The sequence below is a fragment of the Xenopus laevis genome, chromosome 1L (genome assembly GCF_017654675.1).
Source record: "Xenopus laevis strain J_2021 chromosome 1L, Xenopus_laevis_v10.1, whole genome shotgun sequence".
NCBI classification, from domain to species: Eukaryota; Metazoa; Chordata; class Amphibia; order Anura; family Pipidae; genus Xenopus; species Xenopus laevis.
Genome location: NC_054371.1, coordinates 91591789 through 91607117, shown reverse-complemented (window position 1 = coordinate 91607117; position 15329 = coordinate 91591789). Strand labels below are relative to the sequence as shown.

At 34.9% G+C, this 15329-nt stretch overlaps 1 protein-coding gene across 6 annotated transcripts in view; it reads right to left on the bottom strand.

Annotated features, from left to right (window-relative positions):
- The window catches only part of mapk10.L (mitogen-activated protein kinase 10 L homeolog), a 142878-nt gene that overhangs the window by 17680 nt on the left and 109869 nt on the right, over nucleotides 1-15329 (bottom strand). For 5 of the 6 annotated variants that reach the window (NM_001355484.1, NM_001355482.1, NM_001355483.1 and 2 more), the window contains exons 9-11: nucleotides 10523-10705; nucleotides 9485-9609; nucleotides 2615-2671 (exon numbers count right to left, since the gene is read on the bottom strand). In NM_001355484.1, coding sequence (NP_001342413.1) covers nucleotides 2615-2671; nucleotides 9485-9609; nucleotides 10523-10705 — 365 coding nt within the window. The remainder of the gene's footprint in view (nucleotides 1-2614; nucleotides 2672-9484; nucleotides 9610-10522; nucleotides 10706-15329) is intronic. The other variant, XM_018253331.2, reaches the window with a different exon arrangement.

Sequence of the window (15329 nt, the reverse complement as noted above, 5' to 3'; positions counted from 1 at the left end):
TTTTTTTTAGATAAGAACAAGGTTCCTCTGAGAGATGTGCCATCATAAATTTATTGTATGATATCTGTAAGCAAAATAACCTTACTCATTTCAGACACCTCTGGTGAAATGTTTGAAACATCTAAGGTTATTTTATTTATGATGGTACATAATTTTTAAAATGTTTCAGTAAAGTTTTATATTCAATATACCTTCTGTAGCTGAGCACATGAAAATTGTTTATTTGATTTTATGAATAGTGCTGCATGAGTTTAGGCTCATGGTAATTTCCATTTTAACACATTTAGGGCAGATCAGTAGGACTAGAAACAGCAATACAGAACCTTTAAATGAAAGACAGTGTAAGTTTTTTTTAATCAATAGATAAAAGCATAAATACTTTTTTTATTTTATTTAGCCCTGAATGCTAAAGTTCCCGTGCATAACATTTCCAAGTATAACTGTATTTTACCTTTTTTTATTTCTACATAGGCAGTAAAAACAGTGAATATGGTTTATTATGTGCAGAAAATATTTCTCCACATCTTCACATGGCACCTATTCTTGTGCCGTGTCTGGGGCAAATCCAACCATCTACAGTACAAACAAACCGATCGTGCATTTATGTTTAATAAGGTTGCTGCTGCTAAGAAGAGCATTTTCAAACTAAGCACAGCTAAACAAAAAATGAATTATGTAAATATGGCTGCATTTATTAATGCTGGAGCAGGGTTTTTTGAACTTAATATTTTTCACCTTGCCCTGTATATTGCAGTCAACTGTTTACACAATAAAATGGTCTACAAGGACTTGAACTTCAATCTTTATTCATAGTGAGCAACAAAGGCTGGTCACTGCACATCATAGCTTTCTTGACATTCAGAAATTAAGGGGGTTACTTAAAAATGGTCAAGTGTAAAAGGTGTAGCTTCAGTAAAAGGTGCTTCAGTCAAAGTGCCCTGCAGTGCATAACTTTGCACCTTGTGCTGAATTTTGAATCTAGCAGAAGATTCAGAGCTCAACCTGCATCAACTATTTTCACTGGCACAAGCATTCCATGCAGGAAATTTTGCCTCCTTAGTGCTCCAATACTAGAGAAAATTGCATTGAGCAGTCAGGATTATGTAAGAGGTAGATCTATGAGCATGCTGATATAACATCTAATAAACAAACTGCAGAGGACTAACTAATATGTAATTTTCCAACCTTCCATAACTTGCATAATTTACCACTGTCTAAAGGATAATTAGCTTAAGGGAGATATAAGATAACATTTTCCTTTAATGTTCAACTGAATATGCAACTATATTAATCACTATTGCAAATAAGGCTATCATTCTAAAAGAAATCTACATTCTAAGCTACCGACAACAGCATGAATATGCTTAAATGCAAAATTAATAATGCAAGTAATTGTTATCAGACAGTATTCACAAAATGTTCCCCTTACTTTACAAAAATTAAGGCTTTTGGGTGAATCAAGATTTTAATGTGTGTAGTATATAAATGAAGATAGCTATATACTAAGACGATAGTACTTATCCAAGAAGAGAAAGTGCAATTGCAAGCATGGTGGATCTCCTTGAAAAGGTCAGTAACACTAGGATACCCTATAATGTTCACTTGATTTGCACTTCTGAAAGTTATGAACTATTTATAAGAAACAAGAAATTTATTTGAAAATACTTTTGTTTTATTTGGCAGGATTTTTTCTACGGGCAACCAAATTTTTTTGATGCTCAACAAATTTTTTGACAACATTTTTTCACCCATTGCATCATTTTTCTCAGCAAAAAATTTAGCTTGTCACTACAGCTCAGTGTTAATGTAATACAAAACATTTTCAACAACTAATGGAAGATTATCCCTGTACTAATATACTGTACATTATAAACGGTAGTTCATAAAATATTTGTAGTCTCAGATATATTATATTTTTTTTCTTAAAACAGTACAAATGTTAACAGTATTAATGTTCATGTTACAGCATAACTGGTATTATGGACATATTGAAGGGTTGTTTTTGGTTATATATATATATATATATATATATATATATATATATAATATATATATAGTTTTCAGTGTCAATGTCAGCTACAGTATCTTAAAACAAAGACATGTTTGGAACACTATTCAGCACAATGCTTGAGTGCAGGGTACATATAACCTTCATTAGGTTACCTTCCAATAGAATGTTTTATTGATATACTCAATGCAACCAAGGTGGATGAGCTACTGGCTATATAATTCTGACAATTCCAGTTGTACTGCTCTATAGATTGCATGGCTTGGGGCTGAGGCCAGAATTCGGTTTAGTTTAATTAATAAGAAACTACAGTTGACAAAATAAAATTTGAATTATAAACAAGGAAAAAATGTTTTCTACTGCTAAGCACATACTATAGACTTCAGTTTCTTGCCTTGTATATCTAACTGTATGTTATGTCCAAGTTCAGTTCCTCTTTCATCCTCTTTTCAGTATAACTCGGTTTATCTATGCTTAATTAAACAGATTTTTAGCTAATAGTGGATAGCCTATGCAAATAAACACCAGGGTGCTAAGTAGTCTATGATTTAACATTTCATAAATGCATTTTTGCTTTTACATTAACAAATGTAAATTTTTAACAACCTTTTCATTATTCTTTGTTTTGACTGGCTGTCCATTCCATCTATCCCTCAGAGGGTCCTGAGGATAAAAATAAGGAGAATGGGTATGGCACATGTATCAAATAACATTTTTTTTTTTTTTTTTAATCCAAGAATCAAAACAAAAGTTGCATTGATTTTTAATGTTAAGCTCAAATAATTATAGAAATAAAAAAATTAATAAAAGATGAGAAGACCAGTGCAACAAGATTTCTGATCAGCACAAATAAAGCACCAGTACCCCAAACCTCTCAATTCAAATCTGCAGGGTGCCTGGTATAGGAAGGGATTTGCACCCTTTTCACATATGAACAACCGGCTCAGCAAAGCATGTATATTTCCCACTTTGTACTTGCTCTGCTGTGCTGGTATGTTTGTCTTTCATTTATGAATGATCACCATCTCTTGCTGTGAACTTGCATGTAAAGCGCAGTTTATATGAAACATATAAAATATTTGCCCAATTTCAGATGATACAGAATCGCATGATATTGAATAAGATACATACGGGCTGAAATGCTTCGTTAGTGCCATGTTGCATTTTCAGACTAATATGGTATATGGTTGGAAAAAAAGTAGTAAAATATAAGGGTAGCTTCGTTGTGTGTGTTTAAGCTTAGTGTTTATAGATGACTGTATCTATTAAGAAATACATGGAGCAACAGGTATGGTGGCTTGGAAATTTTTTGACCATAACCTTGTACTTAAATCCCATTTTTGCAAATTATGCACTAAAACTAAACTACTAATAAAACAAGATGTAAAAAGATTTTGTTCATTTATATGTTCCCTCTCTTTTGTATGCCCATGCTCTGCAGACATCAACTATTTCTGACGGGTGGGCTACAGAAGATAATGCATAATGTGAATCACAAACAAGGCTTTAATTAGTTATGTTAGTGGCTGCATATCAGACTTTGAAGTTAAGCAAAAAACTATTTTTAGTTCCCAATCAGGCTGAAAGGATGATGCAATTGGCTTCACTTTAGTTTTGCCTCTTAGTGCATATACACAGTTTTTCTCAGCCTTAGATGCAAATCTCTTGTGATTTCATAAGTTGCTAAAAAAATAATAAGGACAAACACTGATATATCTTAACTTTAGGGAGTAAATAAGTTCCTGAAAAAGACGGAAAAGACTGGAACTCCTTGCTACTTGATGTTTGCCATTTATTGCCAGTTTAAGAACATTAAAGGAAAATAATGAAGGCCTCTTCCATTTCAATTGGCATATGGGGAGACAGCCACAGGGCCTCCTTGACATTGCAAAGGAAACTTAGTAATGGGAGGTTACTTCTTACCAAAAGCATAATTCAACACATTGCACTCATTTCCTCTGATGAAGTACATAGTATATGAAACGTGTTGGGCTTCTTTTTACACAATAAAGAGAGATTCATTTATGTTAACTAAGAGTAGTTTGGCTGATTCAAAAAATCAGGTGTTATATTAAAAAACTGCTCCCACGGAACCAGCATCTAACAAATTTGGAAACGCCTGGAGACTGGAACCATTTTGTAACTGGGAACCACGAGGTGGAAACCCTACCCAGGAAGGCAATATCCTGCAGGCGTGACCTGCAGAGAAAAACAGGCGAAACAAAGACTATTGTGACATGCGACTTTAAATCTTCAATCCTGTGAGTACAGCCGAATTATGGGCTAGATCACAGGATTTCACTGTACTTCACTATATACAGTTTTTGCCTGACAGGTTTAATCCCGAGGAGGATCCCGCCCATGTTTCACTGTCTAAAAGCTAATTAACCGAGTGTGAGTAGCCTTAGTGTATCGCACTGATTTTTGTATCCTAACTCTATTACACTATCAGCGCATTCTCTCTTCTATAGACACGCTTCAAGTCTTCAAAGCAAACCAATATCTACTATTTCTTATAGAATCACTGCTGTGATACCAGATCAATTACAGCAAGCACAGGATGCCCAGAGTAGGGTACATAATCAGATGGATAAAGTCTGCACCTTTAACCCAGAGTGCTGGTGTTAATGTCCACTGTAGAAAGCAAATTCCTTGCTAATTGGCAGTGGTTATATGAGGTAACTGAGAACGTGGATGCAGTAAACTGTAAGTTTTAGCAGCCAGGAAAAAGAAAACAAATTTATCATATGCATTACATTAAACAATGGAAGGAGAGAAAATCACTTTATGCAGTTAAATCTTATGTCAGTGAAACACAGAATGGGATATCTGATGTGAAAGCCCAAAGTAAAAGCAGGTGTGAGTCCATCTTAAACCCTAGTGTTCCAGAAGTCCAAATACTTATTTAAGATGAGGTCAAGAAAATGTTATACATAGGGTTACCCGAGGAATCAAAAAATGAGTGGACTAGTCTGATTGTATTAATTCTAATGGTCCATTAAACTTTTGAAATGGTTTTTAAAATTAAACGAGCAAATTTGATACTCTTTGCCAAGTGCAGATGAACTAATTGAGAAATTAGACTATGCATGTAAAGTATTTGACAATGTCTAATCTTACTAAGGCAGGTTTTCCTTACTGACAGGGCTAAAGAGAAAATAGAATTCCCAAAATGGCTCATTCCATTACACAGTACTGCCTTTTCGGGAACATGAGGATCCTGCACATTTCAGAGAATGAAAGATATAATTCTCAAACCTCATAGCAAACATGCCTCTACCTATCTGGATGAAGTTGTCTTTTTTTAGCTCTGATTGGGAAAGCCATCTGCATAAGCCATCTGCATAATGTACAGACAGTGGTAGATTTTATCAGAGAGGCTGGGTTAACAGTGAACCAAAAGAAGTGTGTACTTGGGTACACCATTGGAGAAGGATTAATAAAACCCTAGGTAACTAAAAAAATATTAAATCCAAGATTGGTCGCAACCTGCAACAAAGAAACAGACTAAAGTATTTTTCAGCATTGTGGTATATTAGCAAAGGTTTTTATCCCAAATTTTGCTACCATTACTACCATCTTTGACTGGATTAATAAAATAATGACAAATCCCTTATAAGTAAAATGGCATCCTGAAGCCAAAAAAGAAGTTCAGGTGTTTGTTGAAAGTCCCTTTGGGTGAACAACTATTATAAATCACCCATTACTTTAAGAAATAATTTGTGGCACAAACAAATGCTTTTGATATGGGGTTAGGGGCTTTACTCTCACAGGTAATGAATGAGGAACACCCAGTTCAGTAGAAACATTACCCCACCTGAGACAAACTACAGCATTATGAACTGATAAAACTGATAAAAGTGAAATAATAAGCCACAAATAATAAACAATGAAGACCAATTGCAAATCAACTTAGAATATTACTCTTTGCATCATGCTAAAAGAAAACTTGAGGGTGAACAACCCCTTTCAGGGTGAGGCACTATCAAAAGCAGGTTGTAGGGATATACAATCTACCCATGGACCAGGCTGTTCTGCTTTCAGAGGAACAAAATTAGATTTTGTCAATTAACATAGTAAGTTAGGTTGAAAAAAGACACATGTCCATTAAGTTCAACCTTCTAACTTTTTTAACCTGCCTAACTGCAATTTGATCCAGAGGAAGGCAAACAAAACCTCTCCAATTTGCCTCAGAGGAGGGAAAAATCCTCAATATCATTCTTTCAATAATAGGCAAGTAAATATTTTTAGTTTTATGACGTTACTGTTTATTTTGGTTTTGGAGTGAAATTTGTAAATCATGATAAGCAGAAATATCTAAAAATTACAAAATACTATACAATAAATATATTTGTATTGGTTGTACCAGTGCATTTTTGTAAAAAGATACTGATCCATTGTCTTTTCAACAATTTATTTTCTATACTGGACCAGTTCACAGAATATAATTTCTAGGAGTCAGTTATTGTAAAAATTTCAAACTGCTCAGTAGCCTACTTTAAACCTGCCTCCTGGTGTAATGAAACAGCACATGTTTTACTGTTTCATAAGTTAAGAAGCAACTGTGCTGTTATCCTAAAGCTAAAAGCTGTGCTATTTAAATGTTGCTATGATATCTAATGGTATATCCATACTATTGTTTTCCATGTCAGTCTGCATATCTTGGGAGTAATCTCAATTTATCGGCAGCAATGCATTTCAGTCTGGGGCCACCCTAGGCAACCGGACCTAAGGGTGCTCCCAATTTGTAGAAGTGATGTTACGTGCACAGCTGTAATTTTCACTTGTGACACAAAAAATGTGCTTCATAAGCCTCAGCCCCAGACTTTACACAAGTCTCCAGAGGCAGCTGGGGAGATTGCATTTTTTTAATAGTTTATTTGTTATATAGGCATCCAAGGACAGCCCCCTTAAAGCTCCCCCTCTAGGCACAGGCCATCGGGTGCATTAGGTCTGCATATACAAATAATCTTTGATGCTTAGGAAGCAAATCACCAGAAAATATACTTTTTTAACATCTATCAAACAATATCTTTGAATGTTTAATAGTAAACTATGCTACTTGAATGACATCTGTAGATAATGTCTCACTGATTCGACTTTCCTCGTTTTGTTAATTTTTTGTTGCATGTTTTACCAACATTCTATCAATGATGTTTGATAATATCAATTGAAGATTCTATCAATGATTCTATCAATAAAGGATTGAGATGTTATACTACTTATTAAAAAGGCTTATAAAACCTGATGTTGTATGACCAGTATATAGAATAAAATACAACAGATACTGAGTCCTAACAATAAGGGAAACAGCAGGGCCTGGACAACCCTGGAGGTCTGTACTTGGTATGAACAGGTATGAGGGTGAAGTTTTTATGGAATATCTTATAAAGCTGGATGGTTCTCCCTTTATAAAAATGTAGGAAAACAGCTTTCATTTCTAGGCCTTCCTTGTTAGGGTGTTGTAATGTACACCACTGTAGTGATATGATATAATTGCACCAGTCAAGTCTGCATATGCTGTTTGTACACTAGTATGTATGTACAGTATCTATCAAACAAATTACAGTTACACATAGGGGGACAATATTTAACATTTCAGCAGGCTTGGCATCCCTTAAAAGAGGTCAGCTGCAATATATTCATAATTATAATTATACATTCTCCAATACAAAACCTTCTATTGTCAGCTTAATTTATTTATAATTAGAATTTGGACTATTCCCTAGTTGAAGTACACAAAAAATAGCTCAAAATTAAATTTTTTTTCATTCGAAAATTAACCTCGACCTTTGATAAATCTGTCCCTTATTGTTAACATTTTTAAAAAATTTTTACAAAGACCAAATTACTTTTAAGAATTATTTTGCCTAAAAATGTTAGTTAATTTCAATTAAAAGTATGAACATTTGGTAGTTCATTCAGTCATTGTAAATAATGCTGGCAATAATAAAAACCTGTAAATTAAATGCACTTTGATAAACACTCCCTATCTCGTTTTAGAGAATACTGGTGCAGTCTAAATGGACTGACATTCCATATTTACTTTATCTGTATTGTCATTTTACCAGCAGAGAATGCACATATAGTATGTAAAGTAACTAAATATTGTTCATATAGCTGCAAAGAAAAAGGTTTTAGTGTTTCTTGGCCAATTACCAAATTGACTAGGGTCAATCCCAATCAGATCATAATTCTGTCAGAGTCTACAGTGTGCATGAGTCTCTAGTAAGATTTATACAAGTCAGATAAATAATGCAGGAGCTAATTAACTAGCATAGTTTGCTGCAAAATCTTCAAAAACTCGGATTAGTATACTGTATTGGTAAAAATCTTTTTGGAAACACAAAACCATTTTCCTCACAAGAGTGGTTTTTCCTTACAATATTCTCATTAACACTAAAAAGATCAAATAGGTATTTAAATAAATGTCACAAGTCAGTTGTTACTGAAAAAATAACTCCTCCTAGCTACAATTCATTAATGTAAATTTCCCAATACACCACCAAATTTTTACTAGCAAAATTATGGGCTTAGAAATCAGACGACTGCTATTCTGTTTAGAGTTATATTAACATATCTAGTAGAAGTAAATATAGAGCAACTGGACTTGCTGAGTAATCACTGAAGTTGCTCTAGATTTACTTTTACTAGATATACCATGACCTGGATGAATGAAAACCTTCACAGTTTTGCAAGACTAAGGGGCAGATTTACTAAGGGTCGAATTTCGAAGTTAAAAAAACGTCGAAATTCGACCCTCAAATTGAAATCCTTCGAATATCGAAGTCGAAGGATTTTTTGCGTATTCATTGCGTATAGAAATTGTACGATCGAATGACTAAATACTTCGAATCGAACGATTCAAATGATTTTTAGCGATCAATCGAAGGATTTCTATAGAAATGTCCTGTGGAAGGTCCCATAGGATAACATTGCACTTCGGTACCTTTAATTTGGCTTCAGTACTTCGATTATCGAATGGTCGAATATTCAAACGATTTTTACTTCAAATCGAAGTCGAAGTAAATTTGAAGTAGTAGTATCCTATTCGTATTCAAAAAGTTACTTAGAAATTCAAACTTTTTTAACTTTGAAAATTCACTCAAGCTTAGTAAATCTGCCCCTGAATATAGTACAGCAGTGGGATAGGTTACTCTCTACCTCAAACAGGATCATCAGATTTAGACATTAATTAGAGAAAAATATCAGCAAAAATACTGTGGCCCCATTTTATAATGCATAGAACAAATGTATAACATGTATATATACATATATATAGTAGCCATGTAATATATATATATATATATAATTTTTTTTTAATGCCTAATGCTTGTTTGATCAAATGGAAACTGTGGTCTTTAAGCCTTTTAGCTTGTGTTATTGATACCAGTTTATCTGTAATTTTCATCTATTATCTTTAGTGCCATTCATTTTTAAATGAAAAATGCTGTTAACAATTTTTTAGAGCCTTACCGCATCAACTTCTGAAGGGTCATACCAGACATTGATATACGGATGCTGTAGTGCTTCATCAACTGATATTCTCTTGGCTGGATCAATGACAAGCATCTTTGATAAAAGATCTCTTGCTTGACTGGCTAAAACAATGAAAACAGCAAATATATAATTATTTAGTGTTAGAATAGTAATGCCTAGGTTTGCCACCTTCCAACTATGGCAAGTGTGGGCAGGGTGGTTTGGTGGTGATGAGTGATGATGTTGTTGGGGTGGGTCTGTGACAATTTGGGGTGGTCTGGTGAAATCAGGGCAGACAGTTTTCACCCAGCCAGTCCCTCCAAAAAGAGCTGTCTGAAAGAACACCAGACATATGGCAAACCTGTTAAGACCACTATTTACAGTATGTACAGAATAATTTGTTTTGCACACACACAAATACATAAGAGATGAATTTTAGAGTTATTTTTATTTAATTGAGCCAGCCGGTGGCACCAACCCTTAAGGTTGGCTTGTAGAAGTCACCTACAGGATGCTATAAAAGAAAGTGAAGCAGGCAGGAACTTTGACCTGATAACATCAGCAACATAGCAAGACAGGCTTCTCAGCCAGACCAGTTGGGAGGCTGCTAAACTTTTAGAAGTTAGGAGTTTGGTACCAGCTCACTTAAGAGGTGAGATGTTGCCAGGCCAGTGGGCAAATGCAGTCTGTGCTCTGTGCTCCAACGAGGACCCTGGGCAATTATGCGCCATTTAGGGACGTGACTAATGAAGTGTAGGCTAACAGGCTGACAGTGCTCAAGTCTGTACCTTGTCATCCCTGCAAAAGGTGCTAAATAAAGGCTGTGCCTTAGTTCATCGCATTGCTTTGTCAGATGCCTACTTTAAATAACCACCTTCCCTGTGATGGAAGTTACACGCATATCAAGGAGATTCAAACAGCGGCCACCAATTCTTCACATGTATCCACTGCATTATACTATCTGTGTGAGGGTATTTACTATATTCTATTTTCAGTTCTTCCTTATTTTTCATCTTATAAAAAAAATACACATACCTTTGAGTTTATTATGCTCTGAATCTGCTGGAAAGAGGGAATCGGGAAATAGCTTGGGAAATGTGAGACCAGCATATTTAGGCCGATTCTCCACATAGTTCCGTACTGTTGGTTGTAGCTTTTTCATAAACTCTGGGCATGGTGTTCCCAGCTGTTCTATCACTTTGTTCCACTGGTCAATGTCTGAGCAAACATTAGGATTAAGGAAATTCCAGAATCATACAATCCTATCAGATTTTTCTTCACAAACATATATATTTAGAATTTGATAAACTGGATTAAAGCTGTAGCACTCACCATCATTAAATTGTATTATATTGTGCTAATCAGTTTACTCATTAAGTACAACCAACAAGCATATATAAGTCACAAAAGAAAAATTACTCAACTCACAAAATGACAACTTTAACTTGCCCAATTTAAACTTTGAACCATTACTAGGAATATATATGTATGTATGCTATAGACTGTGTTTTTAAACCTTTATATCCCTGTTGTCAATACCAGAATACATAAAGTAAGACAAACGTAAATAATTTGGTCAATTTGCAATAAACTGTTTTCTCATCTATAATCAAATAACTTGCTTAACTATTCAATGGATTGGAAACTTTTGTAACAGGGCTCCCTTTACAATTTACATCAATTATTGGTCGTATTTTTGTATGTATATATATATATGTTGTTAATAATAATAACAATAATATTTTAACAATAATAATAAGAATGGATATGGTTTTTCATGTCATGCTATTCCAATTGTTTCAGCAAACAAAATCAAAATCTGAAATGAAGTGAATTGCAGATCATAATAACATTAGATTCACTAGACTCATTTGCGCTTATGTAATAAAAGATACATATACATCCCATATGTAAAAAAAGGCACTAAGTTTTCCCAGGAGTAATCAATCAGCAGGAAGCATTACTAGTAACATGTTTAAAATCAACATCTTATTGGTCAATATTTTTGGACACATATTGCCATGTTTTTCATCTAAAATGTAGCAACTTTTCCCAGAATGCCAGCACAATTGCATGCTAAATTCTTACTTTCAAAATTGCAAGTGATGCACCAATATGGATAGAGGTGTCACTACTGGCAGACTGAAACAATGACAAAATTAAAGAGCAGAATTCTAAAAGATAATGCTATTAACTCTCAGTCCTGTTATAATCTCAGTTTTAAAAGACTAAATGAATGCTACGTAAAGAAGGCCCTACATTTTATCTGACTGATGACCCACAGACCAAACAAACCAAGATCATACGAGGAGTCATACACTGCATGGTCCCATCTATTGAAAGTAAATCTAGAGCAACTGGACTTGTTGAGTAATCACTGAAGACTTTCACTACTCACCCGAGCAGCTTCTTCAGTTCAACTGCTGCTCAGATGAGTTGTGAAACGCTTTCAACGATTCCTCAGCAAGTCCAGTTGCTCTATATTTACTTCTACTATATATACTATGACCTGGAGGAATGAAAACCTTCATTGACATACTGCAAGATCACCTTTGTATTGTTCCATTTGTTCAATATATTTAAGACATTGAGACATTTTGTGCATACAGATATTAAAAAATGTCTTACCCTATAAAGGGCAACCAAGTTAGGGAGTTTTACTTTGAAAGTAAGTTGCAGGTAAAACCTAGGGGCACTTTTACTATTGGTCGAATATCGAGGGTTAATTAACCCTCGATATTCGACCGTCAAAGTAAAATCCTTCGACTTCGAATATCGAAGTCAAAGGATTTACCGCATTTCGTTCATTCGAACGATCGAAGGAAAAATCTTTCGATCGAACGATTTTCCTTCAATCAAAAAAAGCTAGGAAAGCCTATGGGGACCTTCCCCATAGGCTAACATTGGTGCTCCGTAGGTTTTAGGTGGAGAAGTAGGTGATTGAAGTACCTCGACTATCGAATGGTCAAATAGTCGAACGATTTCTAGTTCGAATCATTCGTTTCGAAGTCGAAGTCGTAGTCGAAGTAGCCAATTCGATGGTCGAAGTAGCCAAAAAATACTTCGAAATTCGAAGTTTTTTTTCTTTCTAATCCTTCACTCAAGCTAAATAAATGTGCCCCTTAGTCCCTGTGTAAAATGTATAATGAAGCAACAGAATTCTTAATGAATTAGAAAATTGAGAGTAGGACTGGCCAGATACTTTGATGTAGTTGGCCAGCTTAGATATATTGCAATATATGGACAAATAATCCCTGTTTTGTTTAAAGGGTAAGGCATTTTTTAGTAGCTGTATGCACAAAATGTCTCAATGTCTTATAGTTTTAAAAATTAGTGGTGAGCACAACTTTCCCTTGTTTGTTATAGTTTATACAGGAGCAGTGGTCAGCTCCATATTGTAGCCCCCACCCTTCCCAGCTATAGTCAGGTGATCCCTCTGGTGGCTAATAAAAGGGCAACCACGTTTTACTTTGAAAGCAGCAAGTAAGTTGCAGGTAAAACTTAGTCCCTGTGTAAAATGTATAATGAAGCAATAGAATAGAAGAGAGTAGGACTGGCCAGATATGGGATGACTTTGATGGAATTGGCCATCTTAAATATATTGCAATATATGGACAAACAATCCCTGTTTTGTTTAAAGGGTAAGGCATTTTTTAGTAGCTGCATGCACAAAATGTCTCAATGTCTTATATATATTCATAATGGGTTTAGTGCAGAGGACCTCTTGCATTTGTCTATATATATATATATATATATATATATATATATATATATATATATATATATATATTTTGGATAAAGACATTGTTTTAATTTATGAAAGTCAAGTAAACCACATGCCAATATGGTATATAATAAAGAAATGAAATTATTCTGTTAAGAGTGAGAATTTCTTGTGTACCCCCCCCCTTGGCATTTAATTAATGTTTTGTTGCCTCACAACCTGGATTTAAAATGGATTGTTTGAGAGTTTGCACCATTACATTTATAGAACATGCCTACAACTTTGAAGATGCATATTATTTTTTTTATTGTGAAACAAACAGCACTTTACACTTTCCATAATTTAGGTCACAATATCTTAAATCTTCTACAAAACATTTAAACATTAAATAAACCCAAAAGAATTGTTTTGACACCCAATTTATGCAAATTTACTTTAGTTAGGATGATAAGCAGTGGGTTAGCATGGGGGCCCACCTTTCAGGGCAACAAAACACACTCTGGCTGGCAGATGCCTACCTGTCAACACTTATAAAAAAGAGAGGGAGATATTATGATCTGCTAAGCATAAATTGGCAATTTTTTTTGATTAACTTTGTGACCACACCTGCAAATATCATTCCCATTTTACAAAAACATGCCCTTGTAAATATCATTCCCATTTTACAAAAACATGCCCTCTTCCATGTTTAATGGCAGCAGAAGCACAGAGTGTACCAGAAAACAGACACAGTGCTCCCCACATTTATGACTTATTGACCCTAAGCATACCACAGCACCATATGGCACCTGCATTTCATGACACTGCAGAAATATTAACCCCAATTATACCAGTAAGATCACTACAGAAATGGTTAATGAGCACATTAACCCGAGAAATGCCAGTAAAATCCCTACATAAATTGGTAGATTGAAAACTCTGCCTCACATTACTTCATAATACCACAAATATTTATTATATCCCAAAGCTGCTTGTCTCTTTTCCCCTACTCTGCCTAGCTGAAACTCCTGTAAGAAAAAAAAATCTGACTCTATTAGAAAAATCAAAGATGGCTGAGCGCTCTACAGTGGAACGCACAGCCATTTTTCATTTATTTCCTCTTTTTCCAATAATGATTGGGGAAGAAAGAACTGCAAGTAGCATGACTTGCAGGTGGGGCAGCACAAAAAGGTCCTTTCACAACTAGGTCCCCTCATGCAGGGAGGGGTCTGTGGGGTCCTCACTTATGCCACTGATCAAAAGGTACTGTTTTATTATAACAAAAGATTAAAAAATCATATACAAATATAATTATTTGCTTTAAATAGACTCTTTGGGAGTCATTCCTGCAATATCAAGCTTCCTGGATATTGGGGTTTTAGATCAGATCCTATATCTATACTATATTCATGCACTGTTTTTTTTCTTATCTGCTCAAATTTTATCAAGCACAAGTCATATAGGCGAACATAAGGATTTAGAACGCTGATTTGAATTTTCTAAAATCCTTTTCTTGCCTTTGGCCCTCCTCATTCCAACTTTTCTGGTTGTATTATCTTGGTTGCTTTCCAATAATTTCCCCCTCTGTATTCTCATCTTGCACTGATGAGACTTAACAAGTTTAGATTGATAGCTCTAAGGGTGGCTCAGTGGGTAGTGCCTAAAACCTTCCACCACTGGGTGTCTTAAGTTCAATTGTGGCTTGAGCTCTATATGCAAGGCATTTGTATATGCTTCCTTCCACACTCAAAAAACAATTACTATTAGTTAATTGGCCATAAATTGCTTGGCTCTATCTCTGCTATTATATCAGTGGTTCTGGATCCACAGTTGGCCACAGGGAAACAAAGGAGAAGGCCTCTAACTGCTTTTTTAAGGCAATGCTATACCGTATGTATAGCATGAGGCATGCATATACCTTCTATTGTCAGAAGAACTTTTCTCACAGATAATCTGGGCATGTACTTGTCAACTTGGGCATAGTATTTACAGATCATCCAGCAATCTTATAGGGTCCTGGTTGGGTTGTCTAGACTGAAGATTTTAATCTAATGAGGCACATTCATTGTGCATCAATAGCTTCTCTTTACTTGAGATCAGATTGTTTGGATGATAAGCCCAAATGAATGGAGCAGTTTA